The sequence below is a fragment of the Ursus americanus genome, chromosome 1 (genome assembly GCF_024610735.1).
Source record: "Ursus americanus isolate L20-20 chromosome 1, mUrsAme1.1.p, whole genome shotgun sequence".
Taxonomy (NCBI): domain Eukaryota; kingdom Metazoa; phylum Chordata; class Mammalia; order Carnivora; family Ursidae; genus Ursus; species Ursus americanus.
This window is the reverse complement of record NC_142127.1, coordinates 79,032,289-79,057,557: the sequence shown is the minus strand read 5'-3', so window position 1 is coordinate 79,057,557 and position 25,269 is coordinate 79,032,289. Positions and strand designations below refer to the sequence as shown.

General features: G+C 43.2%; 1 protein-coding gene and 1 long non-coding RNA gene across 10 annotated transcripts in view; one reads left to right on the top strand and one right to left on the bottom strand.

Annotated features, from left to right (window-relative positions):
- The window catches only part of CMKLR2 (chemerin chemokine-like receptor 2), a 45,711-nt gene that overhangs the window by 10,835 nt on the left and 9,607 nt on the right, over positions 1 to 25,269 (top strand). For 2 of the 8 annotated variants that reach the window (XR_006781228.2, XR_006781229.2), the window contains 2 exons: positions 662 to 712; positions 831 to 1,314. Coding sequence is in view for 1 of the 8 variants with exons in the window: in XM_045806580.2 (XP_045662536.2) it covers positions 4,337 to 4,387 (51 nt within the window). In the remaining 7 variants the exon portion in view is untranslated. Of the gene's footprint in view, positions 1 to 661; positions 713 to 830; positions 1,315 to 4,177; positions 4,388 to 4,556; positions 4,621 to 8,173; positions 13,934 to 21,407; positions 21,481 to 25,269 lie in introns of those variants that run through there. The other 6 variants (XM_045806579.2, XM_087862866.1, XM_045806575.2 and 3 more) reach the window with 5 other exon arrangements.
- Positions 4,470 to 25,037, bottom strand: LOC123798240 (uncharacterized). Of its 2 annotated transcripts, none has more exons than XR_006781232.2 (4): positions 24,900 to 25,037; positions 15,050 to 15,200; positions 5,322 to 5,879; positions 4,470 to 4,600 (listed from the first exon to the last, which is right to left on the bottom strand). It is a non-coding gene; the product is annotated as an uncharacterized LOC123798240 (long non-coding RNA). The 2 variants fall into 2 exon arrangements; XR_006781233.2 differs by lacking the exon at positions 24,900 to 25,037 and adding an exon at positions 15,573 to 15,657.

The window sequence follows — 25,269 nt, the reverse complement described above, 5'->3', positions numbered from 1 at the left end:
CCCAGCGGAGGAGCCTGATGTGGGGCTCGATCCCAGGACTCCGGGATCATGCCCTGAGCCGAAGGCAGACGCCCAACGACTGTGCCACCCAGGCGCCCCAAACCTGAGTGTTTTTATACTACGTTTGAGCAAAAATGGGGACTCATGGAAAATGTGCCAGGGCAAAGGGTAATGAGCAGAGAGTAGTACAGTGGGGGAAGCAAAGCAGGGCTTGTTGGTTCAGATTCTTCTCAGAGTCCCTCCTTCCTCAGAGGTGCTTTCCTCAGGGTGTAGGGAGGGCACCTCTCACGTGAGACTCATATGAGCTGCTTCAAGGAGACCAGGAAAGGTCAGAGAGTCCTTCCCGAAACCTGCTATTTCTCAAGCTCCTTCGCTGAAACTACTCAATATACCGAGGTGCCGTATTTTGGGGTAGCATGTCCTGTACCTTATCAGTATCTACGGTGGATTGAAAAAAAAAATGTGAAATAATACCTACAAATAAGACGGTGGGACATAGAAGTACACTGGAAATAGGGGGAGAATGGGAAACAGGGCGTCTGAAGGCAGGAAAAAAACAATTATAATAGTAGTCAGACACTGAGCATCACTGGACTGCCTCATTTCATCCCCACAGCGACCCAGTCAAGTAGGTATTATTATTATTATCCCTCTTTTACAGATGGAGAAATTGAGGCTTGGGGCTTTTGACTAACTTCGCAAGGCCACACAGGTAGGTAGTAAGTAGAACTGGAATTTGAAACCAGGGTCTGCCTGACTCCAGGGCCCCAGGGCTTCACTCCGTAAAATACCGCCCAGAAATGCTCACGACTGCTGTGGATCTCACCCAGGCACTTGGAGAGGATGGACTGGTGGGAGAGAGAGACGAGGGTGACAGAGAAGACAGACATGGAAGACTGGAAAGGAAATGGAGAACTAAAATTCAACTTGGGGCGGTGCCTGAGTGGCTCAGTCGGTTAAGTGTCTGCCTTCGGCTCAGGTCGTGATCTCAGAGGCCTGGGATCGAGTCCCGCATCGGGCTCCCCACTCAACGGGGAGTCTGCTTCTCCCTCTCCCTCTGCTCCCCCCCCACCCCCGCTTGTTCTTGCTCTCTCACTCTTTCTCTCTCTCACGCGCAAAAGTAAATAAATACAATCTTTAAAAAAATAATAAAAACAAAATAAAATTCAACTGTATGTAAACACCCTACCCTAAATATTATTTAGATATCTCAAGGGGGAGTGGGGAGCAAGGGCAGTGACAGATGAGACATAACTGGAGTGTCGTTGGGGGCTGCCATGGCTTCTCTTCATCTCACATTGGTGAGCCAGATACGTATCCTCGGGCCAAGGAAGGCAGTCTGTGTTCTGGAACTGCAGCGTCGATCAGGCAAAATGCCACATCTAACCAATTATCTGTAGTTTGGGGGTGGCTAGAGCATGGGCTTGGCTCCCTTCCTCTGGGTAGCTGCAGCAGCAATTAAAGTAGCCTCAGTCTGACTGCAGGAAAGAAGAAAGAAAGAAAGAAAGAAAGAAAGAAAGAAAGAAAGAAAGAAAGAAAGAAAGAAAGAAAGAAAGAAAGAAAGAAAGAAAGAAAGAAAGAAAGAAAAGAAAAAAAGAAAGAAAGAAAGAAAGAAAGAAAGAAAGAAAGAAAGAAAGAAAAAGAAAGAAAGAAAGAGGGAGAAAGAGAGAAAGAAAGAAAGAGAGAGAGAAAGAAAGAAAAGAAAGAGAGAAAGAAAGAAAGAAAGAAAGAAAGAAAGAAAGAAAGAAAGAAAGAAAGAGGGAGAGATAAAAGGAGAGCTGTACATATCTGAGTACTGGGTTAGTGTTCTGGCTGTGCAAAGCAATTCTATTCATCTTATTTATTGGTCTCTCGATTCCAACAGTCCTACTAGGGACCTGGCTTCTAACACACGGTCCTTAAAGAGGACAGGTAAGGGTGCGGGGAAGAGAGTCTGGGATCCCTCAAGAAAGAATTTGCATCTGTAATACCAAACTTGGAGTGCTATCAGAATTTTCTCTCCTGAAGCCCTTCCCTGCTTGTCTGGAATTCCACTCAGCCCTCCTTTCCTCTGAGGGACTGCTTCCCCATCTTGATGTTCAGTTCCATCATTATTCTAGGAGTGGGAGGTAAATTTAGGTTTTGGAAATTGAGTGGACCAGAAAGAAATTTCATATACATTTTTTAAAAACCTTACCACACCCCCATCCTCCTCTCCCTCTTCATTGTCCTCTCAAGGTCAGACCAACACTTTTGGACTAAAGATCTATTAAAAGATAATTTTTTAAACAGTTAAATCATGACTCACATACAAATATAAAATTAACATGTCTCAAAGTTCTTTTTTTTTAACTCATTAGTGAATGATAGACTCAGTAAGATGTTACCATGGGTTAAAAAGAGAATTCAAAGTATCACGCATGTATAAGCCATCAGGAACGTTGAAATGAGTTTATAAACCGTTGCAAAATTGGCAAAACTGCTTAGTAATTCACAAGGCAACAATCACTTGCATTCCACTGGACACAATTCATTCATATTTCTGTGGACAAGGATCATTTGCATTATTATAAGTTATCGACAATGTGCACAATTGTGAAATATTCAGATAGTAACAGGCAGAGAACCCGAAAACACACACCAGATAGGATACTCAGAACCTGTCTTCCCATTTCAGTATCCTTCAACAATTTTTCCTGACAGGCCCTAAATACTGAAAAAATTATATCCCTCTTCATATGTAATTCATATGTAAAAAAAATACATATATATATACACTAAACCAAACTCATACATTTCGTAATGGAAGTAAAATAGTTTTTTTTCCAGAATATCCTTCCTGCAAAACTATACATTGACCCATAAAGTTAGACCTTTTTGTTGTTTTACTGCCTCTGCTTTGCAGGTGTACTAACTTAGTCCCCTTTTGGAGTGATAACTCCTCCCATGACAACTCAGCTTTTGGCCACGCTGGTGACATCATCAGTAAAGTCCTCTTATAGGCCAATAAGCTGAGTATTTTCTAATGAAATAGATGGAAGAAAAAAAATGGAAGAAATATTATGTAGTACTGTCACTGTAAATGGGTAAAATATCTGAAATAAACCCCAGCTGTAGGGAGGGCCTGACTGCCTTGGTCGGAACAACATGCAACTCTTGATCTTGGGGTTGTGAGTTCAAGCCCCATGTTGGGTGTAGAGATTACTTAAAAAAATTTTTTTTAAATCTTGAAAAAACCACAACAACCATAAATTGTATTTTTCAGGACACCTACACATCACAAATCATGTCTTACAATATACTTCTGTGTTAGGACCGCTGTAGTGATTTTAATTCTAATGTTCCACGTCAATGTGTCAAGAGGTCGAGAAGTATGTGTGTGTGTGTTTGTAAGCAGCATGATAAGATGTCACCTGGAAAACACCAGATATTTGCTGGGTCTGTTAGTTAAGCGGATATTTTTTTATTATTCAGTGTAAAATAACTAATTACAAATTATTGGGTTTTTTATAGTAACTTTTTATTATGTTATATTAGTCACCATACAGTATATCCTTAGTTAACTAATTACAAATTTAAACAAATTATTTTATTTTATTTTTTAATGATTTTATTTCTATATTTGAAGGGGGAGGGGCAACAGGAGAGGGAGAAGCAGACTCCACACTCCACACTGAGCAGGGAACCTGATGCAGGGCTCAATCCCAGGACCTTGGGATCATGACCTGAGCTGAAGGCAGACGCTTAACTGACTGAACCACCCAGGCACCCTTAAACAAATTGTTTTAAATAAAAGTTGCCTAGGAAGCAAGCAGCTTTCTAGATTTGAAAATTAGAAGGTGGGGACTGGACAGAGGGAGAAAAGATGAAAAACTGAAGGCTCTTGGTTATACTTTGCTCAAAGGGCTCTAACTCTGAGCTTGGAGTAGAAACAGTCTGCACAGTATAGTCAAGTAGAATCTAAAGGGTGCTCCGGCTGACAACAGCCAGCACGTGTCCCAGGGTGACCCTTGCCAGCTGGGACCGAGCCCCCGTGGCCACCAGCACCATCAGCAAGCACCAGTGGTTTGCCAGGAGGACGTGATCGTGGGAAGGCTGTTGTTCCGCGGTTAACACTTCCACCCAGCTCCATGTGGGCAAACATCCAAATTAGACAAAACCGATGGCCAGGCTACTGCTCTCTATTTCCACATCTGTTTAGGTTCCTCTTGGTTCTTGCTCCAGTCATGATTTCTGGCTGATTCGGCTCCTGCAGCTTTGTTTGTTTCTGGTCTTAACGGAGTGAGATCCTTGGCTAATAAATAGCTACCTTCTCTGACGCTTGGCTCGCTTTAGCTGGCTGCCTTCATTCCGCCACATGTGGTGGAACATCGGTTCTCTGGGATCCGAGTCAGCTCTATCCTGGGTGGTGAGTCCTCCCCTCGTAGGTCCCCAGCAACAGCGGCTGCACCTCCTTCCTCAAGGGCACTCTACACTTCATGCCCTAACGGGCTTGCTTCCTCAAGGCTCTGCTGCTCCCTCCAGGAGCCCAGCAGCCCTCCCTCAAACTATTTCCCGGCTCAGGTTTATCCAGATAAACGACTTGGTTGTTGAGATGATTCCAGAATTCTGATGCTCCCACCTTGCAATAAGAAAGAGAAAGTAAGCAAAAAAAAGTAAAGCCAAATGTAATTTTGACCATAATGACGGAAGTTGATGTTTCGTAGGTAAAATTTTTTTTGACTTATACCCAAGTCTGTATTTATTTAAGATCTTCTTCACTTGTTCTTTCACCAGGTATTTATGGACCATATTCCATGTTCTGGGAATTGTTCTAGCAACTAAGGATATAGCAGAGACTAAAAAAAGACAAAGCTTGGGGACTCCGAGCTTACACTGTACATCTAATGGGGTTTCTTAGAGAGAGGAGGTAAATAATTAATGATTTAAAGAGCTCTCCTGTAGAGAGGGGAGAGCTTTCAGAGCCTAACCTGTATGCTAAGATGTGCTCTGTTCATCACAGATAAAGTAACCATGAAATCTGTGGCCCCTACCTGAAATCAGGGCACAGGGTTCCAAACAGTATACTCTTGCAAGCCTTAAAGAGTTGAGACATAGCAAATGTCCTGGCCTGTATTTTTTTCCAACTTTTTATTATGAAAAATTCCAAACACTCAGGAAAGTTGAAAGAATAGTGCAGAGAACAATTAAGTACTTATAATCTCGATTGATTATTAACATTTTGCCATATCTGGTTGACCAGTAATTATGTCTATATTTTCAATTTATTATTTGACAATAATCTCAAGCTTGCAAAAGAGTCACAAGAAAAATTCAAAGAATCCTCCCAAATCCCTTTTTACCTCTGTTCACCGATGGTTAAATTTTTGCTCCGTTTGTGTTTCTGTTCTGTCTGTGTATCTGTGTATGCAGTTTTTCTGAATCATTTGAGAGGAAGTTACATGCTTCATGCCCCCTTCTCCCTGTGTATTTTAGTGTCTGTTTCCTAAGAGCAAGGACATCCTTCTACATAATCGCCGCATACTTGATAATCACAGGAAATTTTAAGTTGCTGCAATACTTTTAGCCAATCTCTAATCCACGTTCCAGTTCCGTCGATTGCTTCAATAATGTTCTTTTTGGCCTTTTATTTTTCTCTAGTATAGGATGGAGTCCAGCATCATATATTACATTTAGTTGCCACGTGTCTTTGGTCTGTTTTAATCTGGAACATTTCCATAGCCTTTCTTTGTCTTTGATGACGTTGGCATTTTAAAAGAAAACAGAACTTAAAAAAAAAAAGTTCCTCATTTAGAGCTTGTCTGATATCCATCTTGTGTCACAGGTTGAGTTCTTCTAGAAGAAAACTCAGAGACAGAGTTTAATGATCGGATATTAGGTCGTGAACTTAGGATCAATACCTGTGTGCAGAAAGACAATTGAGCAGGGGGAGAAATTGAGCTGCAAGGTAGGACTAGCAAAGATAGCCAGAGGTGGACCTATGAAGCTAAAATGGATCCATCAGAATTGTCCCCCACTGGGCCACCATGGTCCGGGCTTTCTATTTCCATGCTAACCCTCACTGGAGGTGAGCCGCTCTAGAAGGGCATGGCCCCGGGAAGGGAGCTCTACGTAGGAGCAGCAGGCCCTGAAGGGCTGCTAATTGGACACTACCTCCTGATGATTCTCCCACGAGCTAGGGCAACAAGTTCGGGATCTAGACTATGTAGTAACTATACCTCAGTTAAAAAAAAAAAAAGATAAATGCAAAAAATCGATATCTAGTCAATTGTCACAGATTACATTTTTTTCCTTTTTTTTTTAAAGAAACCTCTAGGGGCACCTACCTGGGTGGCTCAGTGGGTTCAGCGTCTGACTTTGGCTCAGGTCATGATCTCGGGGTCCTGAGATTGAGCCCCAAGTGGGCTCAGCGGGGAGACTGCTTCTCCCTCTGCCCCTCCCCCAGCTCATGTTCTCCCTTGTGCTCTCTCTCTCTCAAATAAAAAAACATGGGGCGCCTGGGTGGCACAGCGGTTAAGCGTCTGCCTTCGGCTCAGGGCATGATCCCGGAGTTATGGGATCGAGCCCCACATCAGGCTCCTCTGCTGTGAGCCTGCTTCTTCCTCTCCCACTCCCCCTGCTTGTGTTCCCTCTCTCGCTGGCTGTCTCTATCTCTGTCAAATAAATAAATAAAATCTTTAAAAAAATAAAAAAATAAAAATAAATAAAAAAACAAAAGCTTTAAAAAAGCAAGCAAGCAAGCATGATGTGGGTCTTGCACTCATGACCCCAGAGCAAGAGTTGCATGTTCCACCCAGAGCCCGTCAGGCCCCCCATCTTTTCTCTTTTAATCTGGAACTACAATTTGTTTTTCCTTGACAAAGGCTAAACAGAACAGGTCTGATGTCTTGAAGAACCTTCCTGTTTTTCGGTGTTTTTTCAAATTTGAGTCTTGTGACTTAATGTCACAGGAACTGAGGAAAATATGATTTGCTTTTAATTCGATGATTTTAAGTATTAATGCAGATGAAACAATTTTCGAAGATGTGGACTATCTTTGCTAGCATAGTCATTGAAGGCCCGCTTTTATATTCATTATTAATAAAGGAGAGTCATAGAGAAGTAAAGAGATAAAATGACTTATGACACCAATTTTATTACACATGTATAAAATTGAGTTAACTCGGTATTTGTGTGTGTTTGAGTGTGTATACGTAGCCAGATACCACTTAACCTTCACATTTTCTTCTGTAGCAAAGAACGAAACAAAAGCTGCTTTGTGGTTTTTTTTGTAATTTGCTAGTGAAAACAGGAAATGAAAGAATCATATTATCTTGTCCCATCATATTATGTTGTACCATAATCATATTATATTATATTGTTACTAAAGCTTCTTTAGTCCTTTAAATGTAGCACTCATTATAAGCAGCTCTAATCCTCTTAAAATATTATGACTCATTCATTATAACAAATTAAGGAAGACATGAGACACGAAGATCTTTTCAGATTATTTCCAGACAGCCTTCTTTAACTAATGTCCTTCAATTGAGCTAGTTATAAGTTTTCTGATGGAAAATAATTATCTCTGCTAGGTATTAGTCAAATACTTTCCAAATTTGTCCGTGGCCACCACCTTGACAAGGGACAGGAGTATCTTCCTCTTTCCCCCCTCCTTTCCTCCATCCCTCCTCTCTCCTTTTTTCCCTTCTTTTATGGAAAGAATTTACCGCTAAAACTATATTACAGTACTTTTTTCCCACCTAACCTAAGACATATCCCATAAACATTAAAGAAGTGGGAAATCATCAACATAAAATTTACAACTTTATATGAGATAAATATAAAGCTAAAGATTTAGTGTTTTGTGAGGATAAAGTATAATAGAGAATTGGTCAATTTTGCCTATTTTGAGCCAATTTGTTTTAATTCAATACCATTCCTTGAATATTCATTGTGTTTAAGTCCCTGTACTGGACCCTTTGATGAGAAACAAATTTGACTGTTTGATTGATTCATGTATTCATTCATTCACTTTTATAGTCTCTACAACTAAATTAAATTTAGGGAGGAGAAGATGGTGAGAAAATATACATGTTTCCATAGGAGTTTAACTAGTAAGCAGGCTAAATTACTATTCTTAGACTTAATATGCCTTATTTTTTATTTGTGGGGCTTTTTTTTTTTTTTGAAGATTTATTTATTTATTTCAAAGAGAGAGAGGGTGAGCAGGGGGCTAGAGGGGGAGGGAGAGAATCTCAAACAGACTCCAATTGAGCACAGAGCCTGACTTGATCAGCCTGGCTTGATCTCATGACCCTGAGATCAGACCGGAGCTGAAACCAAGAGTTGGACACTTAACCTAGGCACCCCTCAGCCTAATTTTTTAAAGAACACCATGCTATTTGAGCCACGTGGTTCCCATATGCACAAAATATGCCTGTTCAAACTCCCCATCTGGGTGACATGAGCAAAACAAGCAAAGTCAGGACCTCAGAAAATGCTCTCCTCCACAAAGCAACAAGAAACGCAAAATGGTCTGAATCCACTTTTCCAGAACTCTAATCCTAATCCAAAGGCTTGCGATAATCCGGGAGTGTTCATCGAAAACAAACAAAAACAACAAAATTTAAAACGGCTTAATCTCAGTACAAGAAGTGAGCTGCGTGGCATTTGTGACTTGCTCTAGTCTTACCCTGCCTGGCAATCTTCTGGAAAACTAACAGTCCACCCCCTCAGTGAAGCCCGGCCGCCTCGTAGCAAGCGAAAGGAAGAGAGAGTAGTTTTGGGACTCCTTAAAAGCTTCACTCCCGGGGAACTATTATGTGACCTGGCTGGTGGCTCCCTGGAAAGCCTCGCTTGCAGGATTATCTATATTTGACCTAAGGCAGCTCACCGACGGTGAAAAGCTTTTTCCCCATAAGCATTTATCGAAAATAATAACAGGAAGTTACTTAGCTTTGCAGCTGCCTGAGGAGATGGATACCAGTTGAGGGAAAGCATTAACCAAAAGCTTTATTTAAAAAAAATTTTTTTAAAGATTTATTTATTCATCTATTTGAGAGAGCACGCGCACGTGCACGCACATGTGTGAGGTGGGGAGGGGCAGAGGGAGAGGGAGAAGGAGGACGCTGACTCCCCGCTAAGCAGGGAGCCCAATGCAGGGCTCAGGAGCAAGACCCTGAGATCATGGGGCGCCGGGGTGGCTCAATTGTCCAGCGTCTGCCTTGGCTCAGGTCATGATCCTGGGGTCCTGGGATCCAGCCCCGCATCAGAGGCCTCCCTGCTCAGCAGGAAGCTTCTCCCTCTCCCAGTCCCCCTGTTTGTGTTCCCTCTCTAGCTGTCTCTCTCTGTGTCAAATAAATAAATAAAATATCACACAAAAAAAACCCCAAAACAAAAACAACCCTGAGATTACAACCTGAGCCAAAACCAAGAGTTGGACGCTTAACTGACTGAGCCTCCCGGGCGCCCCTCACCAAAAGCTTTAAAAGACTGAGGAATAAGACAGAGAGGCTTTGAAAAGCTCTGCCCTATACCTGAGAATGAAGAAGGCCACATGCAAGTATAGGGCTGTGCTCATGCCCAGGGTCCGGTGCATTGCCAAGAAAGCCATGAAAAGGCCCTAAGCTTTCACCTTGGATGACCTTGAAGGTTCTGCAAGCAGAAAATGAAGCCTAAGGCAGACTTGAAAGTGTGCCCCCTTGGGGCACCTGGGTGGCTCAGTAAGTTAAGCGACTGTGGGAAGCCTGGTTCTCCTTCTCTTGCCCTTCCTCCGGCTTGTGCTCTCTCTCTCGCTCACTCACTCTCTGTCTCTCAAACAAATAAATAAAAAGCTGAAAAAAAAATTAAAAAAAAAAAGAAAAAGAAAAGAAAGTGTGCCCCCAACATGCATCCGTGCCCCCTGGCTCCTCAGCAAAACCTGGGAGACTTACTGGTTCCAGGCATTTAAGGAAATTTCCAGGTCTTACATTATACCTTCTTAGCTTTGCATGGTGGTAACAACAAAGGAAAGGTTGCATAAGCCATGGCTTTGATGCTTCTCTGCATTCCTGATCCCCCCATTTGAGTTCAGGCCCCTACGAATTTCCTTTACTTTCTCGCCAGCTCAGCCATACATTTAGAAAGATGATTTTGTTATGTTTAATCCAGTGTTTTTCGAGGTTTTGTAGTGAGAAGTGTTTAAAGAATACCCGGATATCCAGAGTCCCATATTGCTGGAATCATAATTCCACCCAGCTTCCGAGCTATTAGGAACGGTCTACCAACGCTGTCATTTCATCTGAATACATACACAGTAAGGCGCAGGGCGTCGTGTGGATTCCACTGACTGCATTGCTCAAGAGGCCCACTCGTCTGTTTCTGCAGCTCAGCCTCAGAGCCAGGCTCGAAGCAGCTCCTGTTTTCTCTCCTTATCCACGAGGGGCCCCAGGACCTCAGACACCTCCCTCTTCCTCAGTGGCTGACTCTACCCACCTCTCTTGTTGCACGTCTATCCAACTGCCATATTCTTTGCTCCACAAACATTTATTTTTACCTTAAATCTTTTACTGTTTTTTTTTAAGATTTTTATTTATTTATTCGACAGAGATAGAGACAGCCAGCGAGACAGGGAACACAAGCAGGGGGAGTGGGAGAGGAAGAAGCAGGCTCCCAGCAGAGGAGCCTGATGTGGGGCTCGATCCCATAATGCCGGGATCACGCCCTGAGCCGAAGGCAGACGCTTAACCGCTGTGCCACCCAGGCGCCCCTTACCTTAAATCTTTTACTGTTAATCACCAGAGGAGAATAGTAGATACCAGAAACATGATTGGTATGAGAAATTTCCAAGCATTTCATAATTTTACAAAAGGTCTTAGAATCATGGTCCTGATTCCCTTCTAGAATGAGTTTGTATCTTCCATATTTATTCTCTTAGGGCGTTGTTCCATATTGGGTGAAGGCCAAAGGGATGCTGTTTTCAAACATGACTCTTCTTCCTAAATTGAAGATAGAAGGGCCTGTGGATGCTATCAGGGCAGAACAAAGGTATCCCTGTCCTCTCCCGAGTCACCAGATTGAATGATCCCCAAATCAGTCAACCTCTGTCCTGATCAGGAATATTATGGGATGCCTGGGTGGCTCAGTCAGTTAAGTGTCTGCCTTCAGCTCAAGTCATGATCCCAGGGTCCTGGGATCGAGTCCTGCATCAGGCTCCTTACTCAGCGGGGAGCCTGCTTCTACCTCTGCCTGCCATTCCCTCTGCTTGTGCCCTCTCTCTCCTTCTCTCTGGCAAGTAAATAAACAAAATCTTAAAAAAAAAAAAAAAAAGGAATATTATGGCCGTTACTTTATAATCCTATTTTTAGATGCTCAAAACACCCACATATCAACTAGACTTTGACTGCAGACCTACTTTTAACCTCCTGGTTAGCACAAGGCTTTATTCCCTTCTGTACTTTGATTTGATAATATGATAGACTGCTTTACCTTCCGTCCTTTATGTTTTAGACTTTCTTTCCTATTTTCCATCTCACTGTTTCGCTGCGCTATGTCTTAGGTGCCCTCCTCAGATACATCTTCTAGTTTACAGTCTCCCTTTGACTGGGCTAAGCTACTATTTTATGCATGCGGTAAAATAAATTTCAATATCAACTTTGTAATTTCTAGAAGTTCTGCATGATTCTTTTTTTTTTTTTTTTAAGATTTTGTTTATTTGACACAGAGAGAGACAGCCAGTGAGAGAGGGAACACAAGCAGGGGGAGTGGGAGAGGAAGAAGCAGGCTCCAGCGGGGGAGCCTGATGTGGGGCTCAATCCAGAACGCTGGGATCACGCCCTGAGCCGAGGGCAGACGCTTAACGACTGTGCCACCCAGGCGCCCCGCATGATTCTTTATAAAACTTTTTTGGCCCAAAGTAGATGTTTTGCCTAAAATCCTAGTAATTATTAGTGCTTCTGTCTTAGGATTTTTTTTTTCTATCCCCACCACTCCATATTCAGGTATTTATGTGTTCTACTAACTCTCTGTTTTTCTCATGTATAAAATGAAGAGACTAGACTAAATTGTCTCTGCCATCTCATTTCACTTTAGCAGACTGTAATTCTAAGATCTTTAAAGATTTATTTATTTATTTGAGAGAGAGTGAGCACTCGCGTGTGAGCAGGGGGAGGGGCAGAAGGAGAGGGAGAGAGGGAATCTCAAGCAGACTCCCCCTGAGCACAGAGCCCGATGCAGGGCTCGATCCCACGGCCCTGAGACCATGCATGACCTGAGGCGACATCAAAAGTCTGGCACTTAACCGATTAAGCCACCCAGGTGCCCCAATAATTCCATAATCTTTGGCCATACTAACTTCACCCTCTTTCAAAGAGATTAAAGAACAGAAATTGGTTTGTAAAAGGAGAACTCCCCTTCCCCAACTAATAAGGGCAAGTTGAAAAAGATGAAAACAAATAGAAATGGCAGCTACATCTTCGGGGGTGAAAATGAGACATGAGAAAATTGTTTCCCTTCACAGCACATTACATGGCACATTTACCCTTCATGGCACCGCATCCCTCCCAAACCCCTTAGTGAAGGAGGCACTGCATATATGCATGGATTGGTAGGAGATTATGGCCAAGCCACAGAATCAGAACGACATCCTGACCAATGGCCAGGAGAGCCAGCAAGCTGTGTCAGGTACCTCAGAGTTTCCGGGTTGGCAGCGCTTTAGACATCATCAAGCCCAGTCACACTTAATTCCTGGTTTCCTCCTACAAAACCCTCAATTCGTGGTTGCCTCATTAAACACCTCCACGTATGAGAAATGTCCCATCACCTGACACGGCTTTGCACCAGAAGGAAAGCTCCGTGGGTTCTGTTCACTGCTATTCACTACTATTTGTTCAGGGCTTAGGACATATAGTAGATGCTCAATAAATATTTTCTTAAATGTTTTTTGATAAATATTTTTTAAATAAATAAATGCCTATTTTTAACAACTATCATCTTTAGAAAGTTTTGCCTTATGTTGAGCTAAAATGTGTCCTTCTCTCGCGTCCTTAGTTTTGCTCTCTGGCCAGATAAAAGTTCCCTCATCTGCATACCAGACCTCGAACCATTTGAAAAAAGTTATCCTGCTCTGAGGCACCTGGCTGGCTCAGCCGGAAGAGCATGCGACTCTTGATCTCAGGCTTGTGAGTTTGAGCCCCATGTTGGATACAGAGATTACCAAAAAAAAAAAAAAAATTTTTTTTTTAAAGTTATCCTGTCCTTTCTCTTCTAGAATAAATAACTTCCACCAATTCATTCAGCGTTCCTCACATGATGTAATTTTAAGCTTTCTCTCTGTCCTGTTGTCTCTTTTCTGGACGTGCTCCAGTTTATCATTGTTCATCTGAAACTGTAATTCTCAGAAAAGAATACCCCCAGCTGCAACCTGACCAGTTCAAGCAGAGTTGGACAAACACTCCCTTAATTCTATTAGAACAGCTCAAGGACAAATTCACCATTTTCCCCTTTTTTAAAGCAGTCACATTTCTTTGTGGACTCACAGAGAGCTCGTGGTCAAGGAGAAGTCTTACTTTGGTGCAGAAACTTCACACGTCTAAACTTCAGAACAGATTGCCACAGGACATGAGTCACACTGCCTTTGGGGAATGGTGCACATCGTGGAAATGCAAGTGGAGGTGGGGGGCTGGGACCCCGCCCAGGCAGGCCACATCAGCTCCCTTCTCCTGGGTGATAAAAAGGCACTGAACACGCCATTAGCCCATCTTCTGTATCTCTTTGATGTAGGCTTACCAAATCCATTTTAGGAAAAAAATCCAGGGCCTGTAATTGCTGCCTAAGCACATTACCAACTAGGAAAACCTGTCAGGAGACGATTTGTTTTCTACAGTAACTGGCACAAAGTTCAATGCAGGTGTTGCTTAACAAGTGAATTCTGAAGTGAGAGAAGACAGGTAATTTCTAACGAACATTCTGGACACTGCCTTGAAGTCCTATTTTCCAGGTCAGTATGGTAAAATTAGATTTTTTAAGAAGTAATAGGAAGGCCATTCTGAGTATCTCTTTTCGGAACCTTCGAAACTTGATTATCTTGAATGCAAGCAAAACGAAAGTGTCTTCAACTCAAGATCTCTATGGTTACTCTTAGTATGACTCTGTATGGTGGTTTTATTTATTTTTCTAAGATTTTATTTATTTATTTGAGAGAGAGAGAGAGGAGATCGCACAAGCAGGGGGAGGGGCAGAGGCAGAGGGAGAAGCAGGCTCCCCGCTGAGCAGGGACCCTGATGCAGGGCTGATCCCAGGACCCTGAGATCATGACCCGAGCCAAAGGCAGATGCTTAACTGACTGAGCCACCCAGGCGCCCCTGTATGGTGGTTTTATTTTTTTTTTAATTTTTTTTTAAAGATTTTATTTATTTATTCGACAGGACAGAGACAGCCAGCGAAAGAGGGAACACAAGCAGGGGGAGTGGGAGAGGAAGAAGCAGGCTCATAGCGGAGGAGCCTGATGTGGGGCTTGATCCCATAACGCCGGGATCACGCCCTGAGCCGAAGGCAGACGCTTAACCGCTGTGCCACCCAGGCGCCCCTGTATGGTGGTTTTTAAATATGAACTTAGAATGGCCATGCTTTTGCTGCTATTTGTTTATTTATTTTTATATTTTTAAAGATTTTATTTATTTACTGGAGAGAAAGGGAGGGAGAAAGCACGAGCAGGTGGAGGGACAGAGGGAGAAGCAGGGTCCCCACTGAGCAGGGAGCCCGATGAGGACTCAATCCCAGGACCCTGGGATCACGACCTGAGCTGAAGGCAAATGCTTAACTGACTGAGCCACCCAGGCACCTGCTTTTTCTGCGTTTAATAACTTTCTGTAATTGGACTTTAGGCTTAAAACAGTTTGTCTAAATTTGCCTTGTTAGAGGAAATCTATGAACAGAAAAGATACAGACAGGAACCTTTGCTAAAAGTAAACTTTTTAAAAATTTTATTTACAAGTGGTTTGTTACTGAATTCCTTCCAAGTTCCTATCCAGGAAACAAAATGCTTATATTATGTTTCTCTGAAGATATATTATAGGACTTGTATAGGTGCCAAGATATTTTCTGATTTAAGTACCTGGTGAAGCACTTGGCTGTTGAGTTCTCCGAAGCAGAGATGATAGGAACAGCGCGGGTAGAGGCATCCGTCCTTCCTCTCTCCCGCGCCACTGTGCTTAATGACTTTCACAAGACCCCTTTCCTTTTCCTCAAGTACCAGACCTCCATCTCTGGGACAAGGTGAATCGTATCAAAGATGAAAGAAAGATATTAAATAAATGCAGATTATTTTATTGTATAGTTACTGTGTCCAGAACCAATTTACAAAATAATACAGTGAAGAGGCCTTAGAAGTGGTTCTTCCCTCTCATTTCTACCACTACAGACAGCGAGCAAATGGGAAAGATGCCTATTGTAAAATGAATTAGGAATAAAAGAAAGCTCTTAAAATATAGTCCTATGTTTTACCACTGAACCAGGATCTGATGATATTCTTTCCTTGCCCACCCCCTTCCTCTCTTCCTTCCTTCATTTAATATTTTTCTTTCTTTCTTAGTCAAGGAAAGAAGAGGGGAAGATATAAATGCTCTCTCTCTCCTTACCTTCTAGTTATGCGAACGTAATACGCAGACCTAGTTAGGAAGCGGAGATTCTACTTCTCCCGCAGTTCCACAGCTGTTTTGGGCACCACTGCGTGTTTATAACCTTTTCTCACAGATGTTACATTTTATGAAATCTGACTCATTAGGGTGGTACTAGTATCTTTAGATGGAAAGAAATCCCTGAGGGCTGATTACACAAGTCTGCTTCACTCAAAACCTGAACTATTTGAACAGAATATTTCCCGGAAAAAAAAGAATTTGTCGTAATTAAATAAATCAGAGAGCAATGATTTTAAATTCTTTTTTCTTTTTTTTTTTCCAGGAAGAATGAGGGAGGGACCATGTTCTTGTTTGGGGAGGTTTCGGTTTTATTTGCAGAATGTTTCTAATTTGTGTGGGCCTTTTCATTTTGGACCTTGGTCTATGGTTTTGTTTCAGTATGTAAAAAACACTGACTAGAAGACATTGTTTGCCCACTCTGTGCAAATCACCAGATTTGATACGACTTGGAGGCATGGAGGGTAGTAAAAGAGCTAGAATACATCGTCCTGCCATCTTTGTGCTTCTCATAAAAGTTTAATGTCCCCGTATTTTCCAGATGAGACCCCTGGGGTCCTCAGAGGGAAGGTGACTCATCCAGAGACATGCTGCTAGTGACATGCAGAACTAAGACTAGAACCATCTCTCCTTAGCGCCAAAGTTTTTTTTTTTTTTTTTTTTTTTTTTTTTTTTTAACACACCAGGCTACTAGGATCCTGTGGACTTAAATGGGGCAAGAGTTATGGCATGGCCAACACTAGGATAAGACAACTGACACAAAATTGTCACAAGTACCGAAAATCTCATTAATCAAAATGGATGCAAAACATCTTCTAAACAAAAAAATATCAAAATGTTAAGCGAAGTCAGGATCTGGCCCTGCTCTTGTATGACCCTGCCTCACCTGCCTTACCCTGGTCCCGGCCCTACGTCATGCAATCTGAGCTCTTGGGTGAGCTAAGGAGTCAAACAACAAGGAAATATTCCCATGGCTGGGATAATAGTAAATTATTATTGTAAGTTGTCATGGAATCCTTGAATCTTTAGAACGGGATGCCCAGGTGTTCAGGGATAGGTCCTGAACTCTCCACAGTATTGTGTTGAGATGAAATGGCTCACATTTGTTTTATTTTATTACTTTTTAAAAAGACTGTATTTATTTATTTGTCAGAAAGAGGGAGAGAGAGCACAAGCAGGGGGAGTGGCAGGCAGAGGGAGAAGCAGGCTCCTTGCTGAGTAGGGAGCCCGAGGCAGCACTCAATTCCGGAACCCTGGGATCATGATCTGAGCCGAAGGCAGACGCTTAACCAACTGAGCCACTCAGGCACCACAAAGAAAATCTTTTAAAAGAGAAAAAAGAAAGAAACAAGAGCATGGGGGAAAACTCAAAATGTGACAGTGGGTCATGCTAATCTCTAGGGAACACTGTGTCTATAATGAACCTGTTTCCCTTCAAAGGCTCTGGACAAAGTGGAGCCTTGCAGTGAAGTCTGGTTGGAGGGCTTTGATCAGAAGTAGAAACTGGGTTAAAATTTTTCTTCCCTGGGTGCCTTGGTGGCTCAGGTCATGATCTCCAGGTCCTGGGATCGAGCCCTGTGTCGGGCTCCCCACTCAGCGGGGAGTCTGCTTCTCCCTCTCCCTCTGCCTCTCCTCCTGCTTGTGCTCTCTCTGTCTCTCTGTCTCTCTCAAATAAGTAAATAAATCTTTTAAAAAAAGTTTTCTTCCCCTTTTTTGATTTTCTTCTCTCTCATCAATGTCCTATGACCGAAGTGGTAAGCTGGAACCTGGGCACATACCATTTGAAAGTACCCTTGCCCTTAGGAAGCCAAGAAGAAATCCCAGCGAATCCAGGAGGACAGGAGAAGCCTTTGGCAAATTCGGTCCTCCAGGTTCATACGTGGTCCAGTTCACCAAGAGAGACTTGACCTGCTTCAGGGCCATGAACAATATGCACTTGCCCGAGTGTCCTCAGACATCCAGCGGCCGCAGAGCTACATGGGAGTTGGTTTAGATCCCTGGTCAGACAGTTTGGTTCTTCACTTTTCCACATTTTGCAGGGACTTTAACAGCAGAGTCAGAACCAGCCCCAGGAACAGAATAGGTTCTGGGTAGATGAGGGCCTATGACATCGGCTTACTATGCACCTGTGACAGGAGCTCAGCGTTACAACCTGTGCTCCCAGTCCGCTCCCCTGCGCCTAGGGCTGCGGGTGGCAGGTGGTGAGTGGTGAGGAAGTCGAAGAAAGAACCGAAGCAACTCTCTCGTGTCGTTCTCAGCTTCCTCCTATCCAGTAACCCTCGTTTGTAGGGAGGAGTGCTTCATTTTTTCCTTTCCTTTCCTTTTGTTTTGTAATCATTTAGCCACAAGTATAGCTCTAGTAAAGAAAGTAGGATTATTTGCTAAAGTCAGTCTCGTTCTCAGAAGCTCTACTGCTTGAGAAAGGCTTCTTGTGCCGTGGGTGTCTAAAGGTTAAGGCCATGTGCATTCACAAATTTGGATAAGAATTCGAACCATGCCCGCTTGCCGGCCAAAGGTTTTTTCCAAGTTCTGCGATTTTCCTCGTCTTCAGTCTCCTAATCAGTAGATAGAAAATAAGGGCTCAAAAATCATCTCAAAAACAGTTGTCATAGATCCTTCCTCTTAAAAGATGAAGTTAAAGATCCCCCTCGTGCGTGTATCCATGCCTTCTGGAGCCTCCCCATCCAGCAGCCAGGCTGTGCCCGAACCCCCCTCAGTGCCCATCCAATGCTGTGCGTCTGTTTGCTCGATTTGTTGGCTGGTAGGTTTTTAACATTCTCCGTTTTGAACAGCTATAAATTCTTGTTTCTACTAAGCCAAAATTTTCCTGGCTGTTATGGCAACATTTTTTTTTGCCCTAGCTCCAACATGAGAAACACAGAGAATAAATGTCTCATTTTTTCCTCATCTTCGAGTATCTGAAGACAGCTATCAGACTCCTTCAGTTTTCCTTTCTCACTGGTTTGCTTCAAACATGCCAACAAAGACAGAACTTCGAGTAGCCTCAGTCTCCCGAGTCCTTCCTTTTACACTGCTTTCACTTTCCAGTGGTCTTCTCAAAATCTGTTTTGCCGACCTCAATGAACTACTAATACAGATTGACCGTGACCAGGTGGAGGTGAGGCTGCCAGCTGTGTTTTCATTACCATGAAATAATTTTAAATGTTCATGACGAATGGCTCTAAACCATCAAAATAATGGTTCCGGCACCCAACTGTTTGATAATGATCGACTGGCAAGACTTTTGACTTAGGCTTCATTTTATCTTCTGTGACTACGTTTTATCCCACACCCCCTCCCATGTCCTCCCCGAGGGGGCAAAAAGGGAAAAATATTGTCAGGCATAATCTTACATGAATGGGAGGAAGTTCTAGAATTGTTGCCCTTCCCTCCACCCCTCACATTCTTGCTGCTGTGTTGGAAGAACATCACTGTTGCAACCGAACAAGTTTCCCTTCCACCTCCTTGACCAAGTTCACTTACTACCTCTCTGAATGATACACAGTATTGTTTTGTGAAGTGGCTACAAATTCAGTCTATTCTGCAAGTCCCTTGACTTTCCTTCCTTCTTTACGAGAATAGCCTTCTCTCTCCTTTTAAATTTTTTTTTAAGGTTTATTTATTTATTTTAGGGAGAGAGAGCAAGAGAGCATGAGAGCATGCGAGTGGGGGCAGGGGCAAAGGGAGAGAATCTCAAGCAGACGCCCCACTGAGAGCAGAGCCTGATGCAAGGCTCCATCTCAGGACCCACGAGATGATGAGCTGAGCCGAAATCAAGAGTCTGACACTTAACCTATTAAGCCACCCAGGAGCCCCAGCCTTCTCTCTCAACAAAGGAAATATCTTAGCATAAATTAAAATAAGACTCTAATGGCTGCCCTTTCAGTTTCCACCCTAAACCTGGTATTCCCCTTAGGCTTCTGTAAATGTCGTTGACTATATGTGATTGAGAAGCAAAACGTCTTCAGTGTCAAGTAATGATGAAATAGAAAACAGGTATGTTATGGTAGGCTGCGCAGACTTCCACTGTGCGCCCCTGACTTCAGAATTTAAACCATGGGTGGTATCTACCTATGAGAAGTCATGTAATTGGTGAGGTGCTCTGTTGTGACTCCTGCTTCCAAAATCAATTCTCCAGGAGACATAACACTGTGAGAAAACATTAAAAAGGATTAAAGCTTTAGCGTTGACCACTTACATGAATGAAAATATCCAAAACGTAAATTGGGAAAATTTGGATCTCCAGCAGCTGCATAGTCACATGCCCTACAAAAATAAAGTTACCCAAGTCCTATGCCACTGAGGTTTTCAAATTCAGTACCCGCATTCTTTCTGCTAAAAAATTACTTGGAAAATCCTGTTTCAAGGAAATACTGATTTGGAGATTTCTCTTTGCTATGACCAAGGCTTTGAAAGATTACATTATTGATGGTGGTGATTCTCCCAGACTCTGGGTAAAATTTCGAAAGAAGTGAGATAAAGACCTGGACTATGTTGGGGTGCCTGGCTGGCTCAGTTGGTAGAACATGTGAGTCTGGATGGCAACTCTTGATCTCAGGGTCATGAGTCCAAGCCCCATGTTGGGCATACAGCTTACATTTAAAAGGAAAGAAAAAAGTAAAAAGACCTAGACCATATCCTTATTCAAAAGTAAATAAGTAGCTTATGTAAAAGAGAGAAGTAAGAGGAATATAATGTTCTATGGTATTCTATTTTTTCACCACTCTTGGCCAGATATGGGGATAACAATGACATCTGAGGGCTAGACACAGGGGGCCCCCAATTCACTTTCAGAAGGCAGGCATCTAACATTGTGTGAACTCCATACAGAGTTAATATTTTTAAAAATATGAAGCTCACAAACAAAACAAGTTTTTTAAAAAGGATTTTTTAAAAAATTTATTTGAAAGAGAGAAAGTGCACAAGCAGGGGGGAGGGGTAGAGGGAGGGGGAGAAGCCGGCTTCCCGCTGAGCAGGGAGCTGGTTGTGGCGCTCAGATGTGGGGCTCAATCCCGGGACCTGAGACCATGACCTGAGGCGAAGGCAGACACTTAGCTGACTGAGCCACCCAGGCGACCTCTGCCAAAATAAGTTTTTTAAGTCTGTGCTTAAAATCTTCTCATACTTTTTTTTTTTTTAAAGATTTTATTTATTTATTTATTTGAGAGAGAGTTAGTGAGAGAGAGAGCACAAGCAGGGAGGAGAGGGAGAAGCAGGCTCTCTGTTAAGCAGGGAGTCCCATGTGGGGCTCGATCCCAGGACCCTGAGATCATGACCCAAGCCAAAGGCAGCCACTTATCCGACTGAGCCACCCAGGCATCCCTCTTCTCATACTTTTCATGAAGTAACACAAACAAGTCCTCTTCTGTTCTATCCCCCCGCCCCCACGTGTGCCGCATCCAGTCCTGAACTGGTCATCATCAGTAGCTACAATTATCGAGCGTGCTTTATGTGCCAGGTCCTGAGCAAACCACTTTTTGAGGATTTCCTTACGTGATGATTGCAGCAACCCTATGAGTTAGTGCAATTACTCTAGCTATTTTACAAGCGAGGAAGCTGAGGTTTTGAGGTAGAAGGTGATTAGTCTGACATTCCACAGCCAGGAGGAGATGGGACTGGGAACTGCTATCAGGCATTCTGATTCCAGAGCCCACAGGCCACTTTAATGCTGGGTATTTCAATTACACCTGGGTGTTCATTAGCTTGAAGTCTCGCAAACAAATTAAGCCTGAAGCTTTCTCCCTGACCCAAGGTTAATTATTCACTGTTCTCTCCCAGCAATCCACAGAGCCATAGAGATTGTACAAATCCGGACGCTAATTTCTGGGGGGAGCACTGAAACAACTGGAACGTAAGTAGGTGCTGACTTTGCAAATATGTGCTATGTCCTCTTCAACTGTTCAGGGGAACCCTGGGGTTTAGACTCGCAGTCAGCCTTTTTATGAAAAGACCTTGACCCCAACAGAGTGAAAATAGGTATCATTTCATTTCCACTTGATTCAATTGTTCTTTTCACATAAAGGAAGTACTTTCTCCCAACCCCATTGCCTTCGAAAGTGAATAAAACATTTGTATGCCTACAATTAGTTAGCTTTTCTATCTGAGGTTGATTTTAATGCCAACTCAATATAAAAGTTACTGTGAAGATTATACTCAGTTGAGCTAAGCTTCCTGAAAGCGTCTATTAATTTCTTAAATGAATGTCCATCAAAGACGTCTCCCTCATCTTTATTCTCACTCTCATGCCTAAGGCCCTTCCATCTTTGAAGTCAGTCGTGGCAACATTCTCCCAAACCGCTGCCAGATGACCTTTAGGAAAACAAAGTTTCAGTGCTGTCACTCCCTGCTACAAACATCTTTATTTGCTCCCAACTGGCAGTGGAATAAAATCCAAATACTTAAACATGACATTCAAGGGCTTCATTACCAGAATCCTCCCCTATTTTTGTTGTCTTTTTTGAGCCAAACCAAAATACTTCCATCTTCCTAGTATGCCAAGGACTGTTGTTATTTATCTTAAAGTCTGACATTAAGTCCTAAATGACATAGGAACTACAGATAGGCAAGATGCTTCTCCATTAATGGATCTGTGTTGCCAGGCCTTGGGGGGGCGGGGGAGGCGATGTGACAATCACTGTTCTATCACCTCCCACCCCGCCAGAGCCACCTGCTGGTCGCTGAGACAACCCAACCTTTAGTTCCAATTTTAAACCTCCTTTGCTTCCCTTGACCGAATCAATGGAGTAACTTTATAAAATAGTTCTGTGTACTGCAACATCTTCCAAGTAGAGATTGCTCATCCGAAGGGCAGCAAAATATTCTGCTGGTGTCAAACACCTTGAGTACCATCTAGGGTGTGGTATAGGGCTGATATTTGATAGCTGGTGGAAATTACGGAGCAATGCCTCCAGATAATCCCCCCCCCCCGACACACATTCTTTTCAAAAAAAAAAAAAAAAAAATCTCTCTTCCCTAAGACAACAGCCCTTGAAAAATAAAGTTTGCGGGGTGATGGATCTGTGGTTTTTCACCAGAGTTTCTCTGTCATATCCGTCGAGTCTTTCTACTCATTCCTGTCATTCATTCAGCAGCGAAATATATGTTCACTCAAGGTTTTCACAGGGGGCACATCCAGCTCTTGAGTTCTTTTTTACCAGGGTTTCTGGGGGACCTCTACGCAGGCAATCCTCACAAAGGTCAGCAACATCAAATCCTTCTCTCTGTTCCAAATAGATTAGAGACTACATTTTCTTAAGGCTTTTGCAATTGTCCATAAAAATCCATCTAACGCATCACTATGGAACTAAATTAAACCCCTTTGCATTCACTGAATGTCCTGCCAGAAGGAATCTTTGTGTTTTGTCAGGTAGAGAAACACAATGTTTCCCCCTGTAGCTGAGCCGCGTTTAAAAGTTTAAAAGTTGAAAGCCACATTTCAAAGTTTAATGACACACGTTTCTACCAGATGTCCTTCCCCAAAATCATCTGGCTTTTGCAGACTATTTATCACCATGCTTTCTGCCAGGACTCTTGCAAGTGAAACCTGTTTATTCAGAGAAGCGTTTAGGCTTTACTATCTATTAAATCTGAATAGATCAGAAACCAATTTATTTATTTTTAAAAGCAGTTCTGTGCTCCAGGTCTGGACATTTGCCGCTTGAGTAGCTGGGTAAATGTAACCCAGGAATGTGATAACTTGGGTCCTCCGAGAATCTAAATCCCCCGCGGTAAACAAACCTCTTCACATTCTTTGGAAACCAACCCATACCCTTCAGGGATAGTCCTGTGACCTTTGCTCCACGCGGAGCGGTTTTCACACGTTTCTAACCGACTCGGGGGAGCCCGCCTGGGTTCGCACACACCGCGAAGCCTAGCACTTAACTTAAGTGGCCCGTCAAAAGCTGGTGTGGTCACGTATACCTTTGTTAGGCTTTCTCTCAGTCAGAAGCATTTATTTGCCTTTCGGCAGCACATATGGTCTAAGACAAATACAGTAGCTCTTTCCTCTTTTCAGTCAAGTCTGAAAGTCTCATCCTGGCATTGTTATTGTGCTCTCCGAAGCATTTCCACGTCGAGAAAGCTGTATGAGGTCCCGATGGAAAGTCACTGCCGGCCAACACGGATTGACTCTGCTTGTTTAATAAATGACAGTGTTTCCTTTAGGCCTGGGTTGAAACACTTAATCCGCTGCTGTTCATCTTCATTTCGGGTGACTGCCCAGCAAGGCTCATTTCTCTGGCCCAGATGTTTCTCTGGTTTTCACCGCTGCGGCTGATTCCCATCCTTCCATCGCTTCGCAAAGCCATATGTGTCTGTGTAGATAAGCCTGTGTATGTACTGTATCCACATGATTAAACTGAGGACCCATTTCCTCATGTTTTCTTTCTGTATCTCTTTTTGCCCTTTCTCTCTTAGCCCACCGCAGCTAAACAGATCCGTTTAACACAACACGATTGATGACACAGCAGAATATCAGTTTTTAAAAGTTTAAAAAGTCATCTCTACAGAAAAAAAGTCATCCCTAGGGACGCCTGGGTGGCTAAATCAGTTGAGCATCCATCCATCCTCGCGATTTTAGCTCAGGTCATATGATCTCATGGGTCGTGAGATTGAGCCCCATGTCGGGCTCCATGATCGGCACACAGTCTGCTTGTCCCTCTCCCGCTCCTTTGTCCCAACTCATACCTAGTCTGCTGTATTAACTGGTAGAAAGTTAAAGTGAGGGTTTCTGGAGAGGCTTTGAAGTAGCCTGAAATGACCATTGCCTCCCTGGGACCAAGGGGCAAGTCATTTGCAGAGGCCAATCCAGAGTTTCTATTTCCATTTTAATGTACAGCCGCCTCCTCCACTGTGGAAAGCTCACAGTTTTTAAGAGTTGGCCCGCCCCAGGGGTCCCAGATTCGTAGATGGGCTGAATGTGGTCTGCAGCTGTTTCGTTCTGAAATAGTAGTTTAGAAGCTGGAAGCTTTTCACATTAGTAATGTAGATATCCAGCCGTTCTCCAAAAACTCTGGCAACACTAAGTCCTTATTTCCCACATGGAAACAATTGGCTGGGACGGAGTGACTGCTGTCTGCTGTGGGTGAGTCTGTGGTTCCTTGGTTCCCTCCAAGCCCATTATCTCCCCAGCCTGAACTACCGTACCTATTATGGTTCACCTGCTCCCCGGGACATTGAAATTTGAAATACTCCAAGAGAATAGGTCTAATAGCATCACAACTCAAGATCTGCCCCTCATTTCCTTATAAAGGAGGAGTCTTATCAGCTTACCATGGTCAATTGCAGAAACTCCCTCGTATTCGGGTCTCCATGGTTGAAAAGGGTGTTCCTTAAATGACTCTGGCTGGGGTAAAGAGATCCCCCTTACAAAGTCAGTTTCTTCCTCTTTCTGTTGTCCCCAAGGGAAGCTCCCCACTCTCTCTCTCCTAGTAAGCTTCCAGAAGCCGTGGCCATTGGTAGGACTAGCTGCTTCCTCAAGGGTTTCTTACGGCGTCTTTTCACAGGACGTGGACACGGCCAGGTCTCCGCCACAGTGCTTAAAGGCAAGGCCCAGAGGGCTGAGTTAGGATACAGGTCCTGCTGCTTTAACAGAAGCCCAAAAGAATAGCAGGGCAAGGATGTTCTCACTTAGCAATCCAGA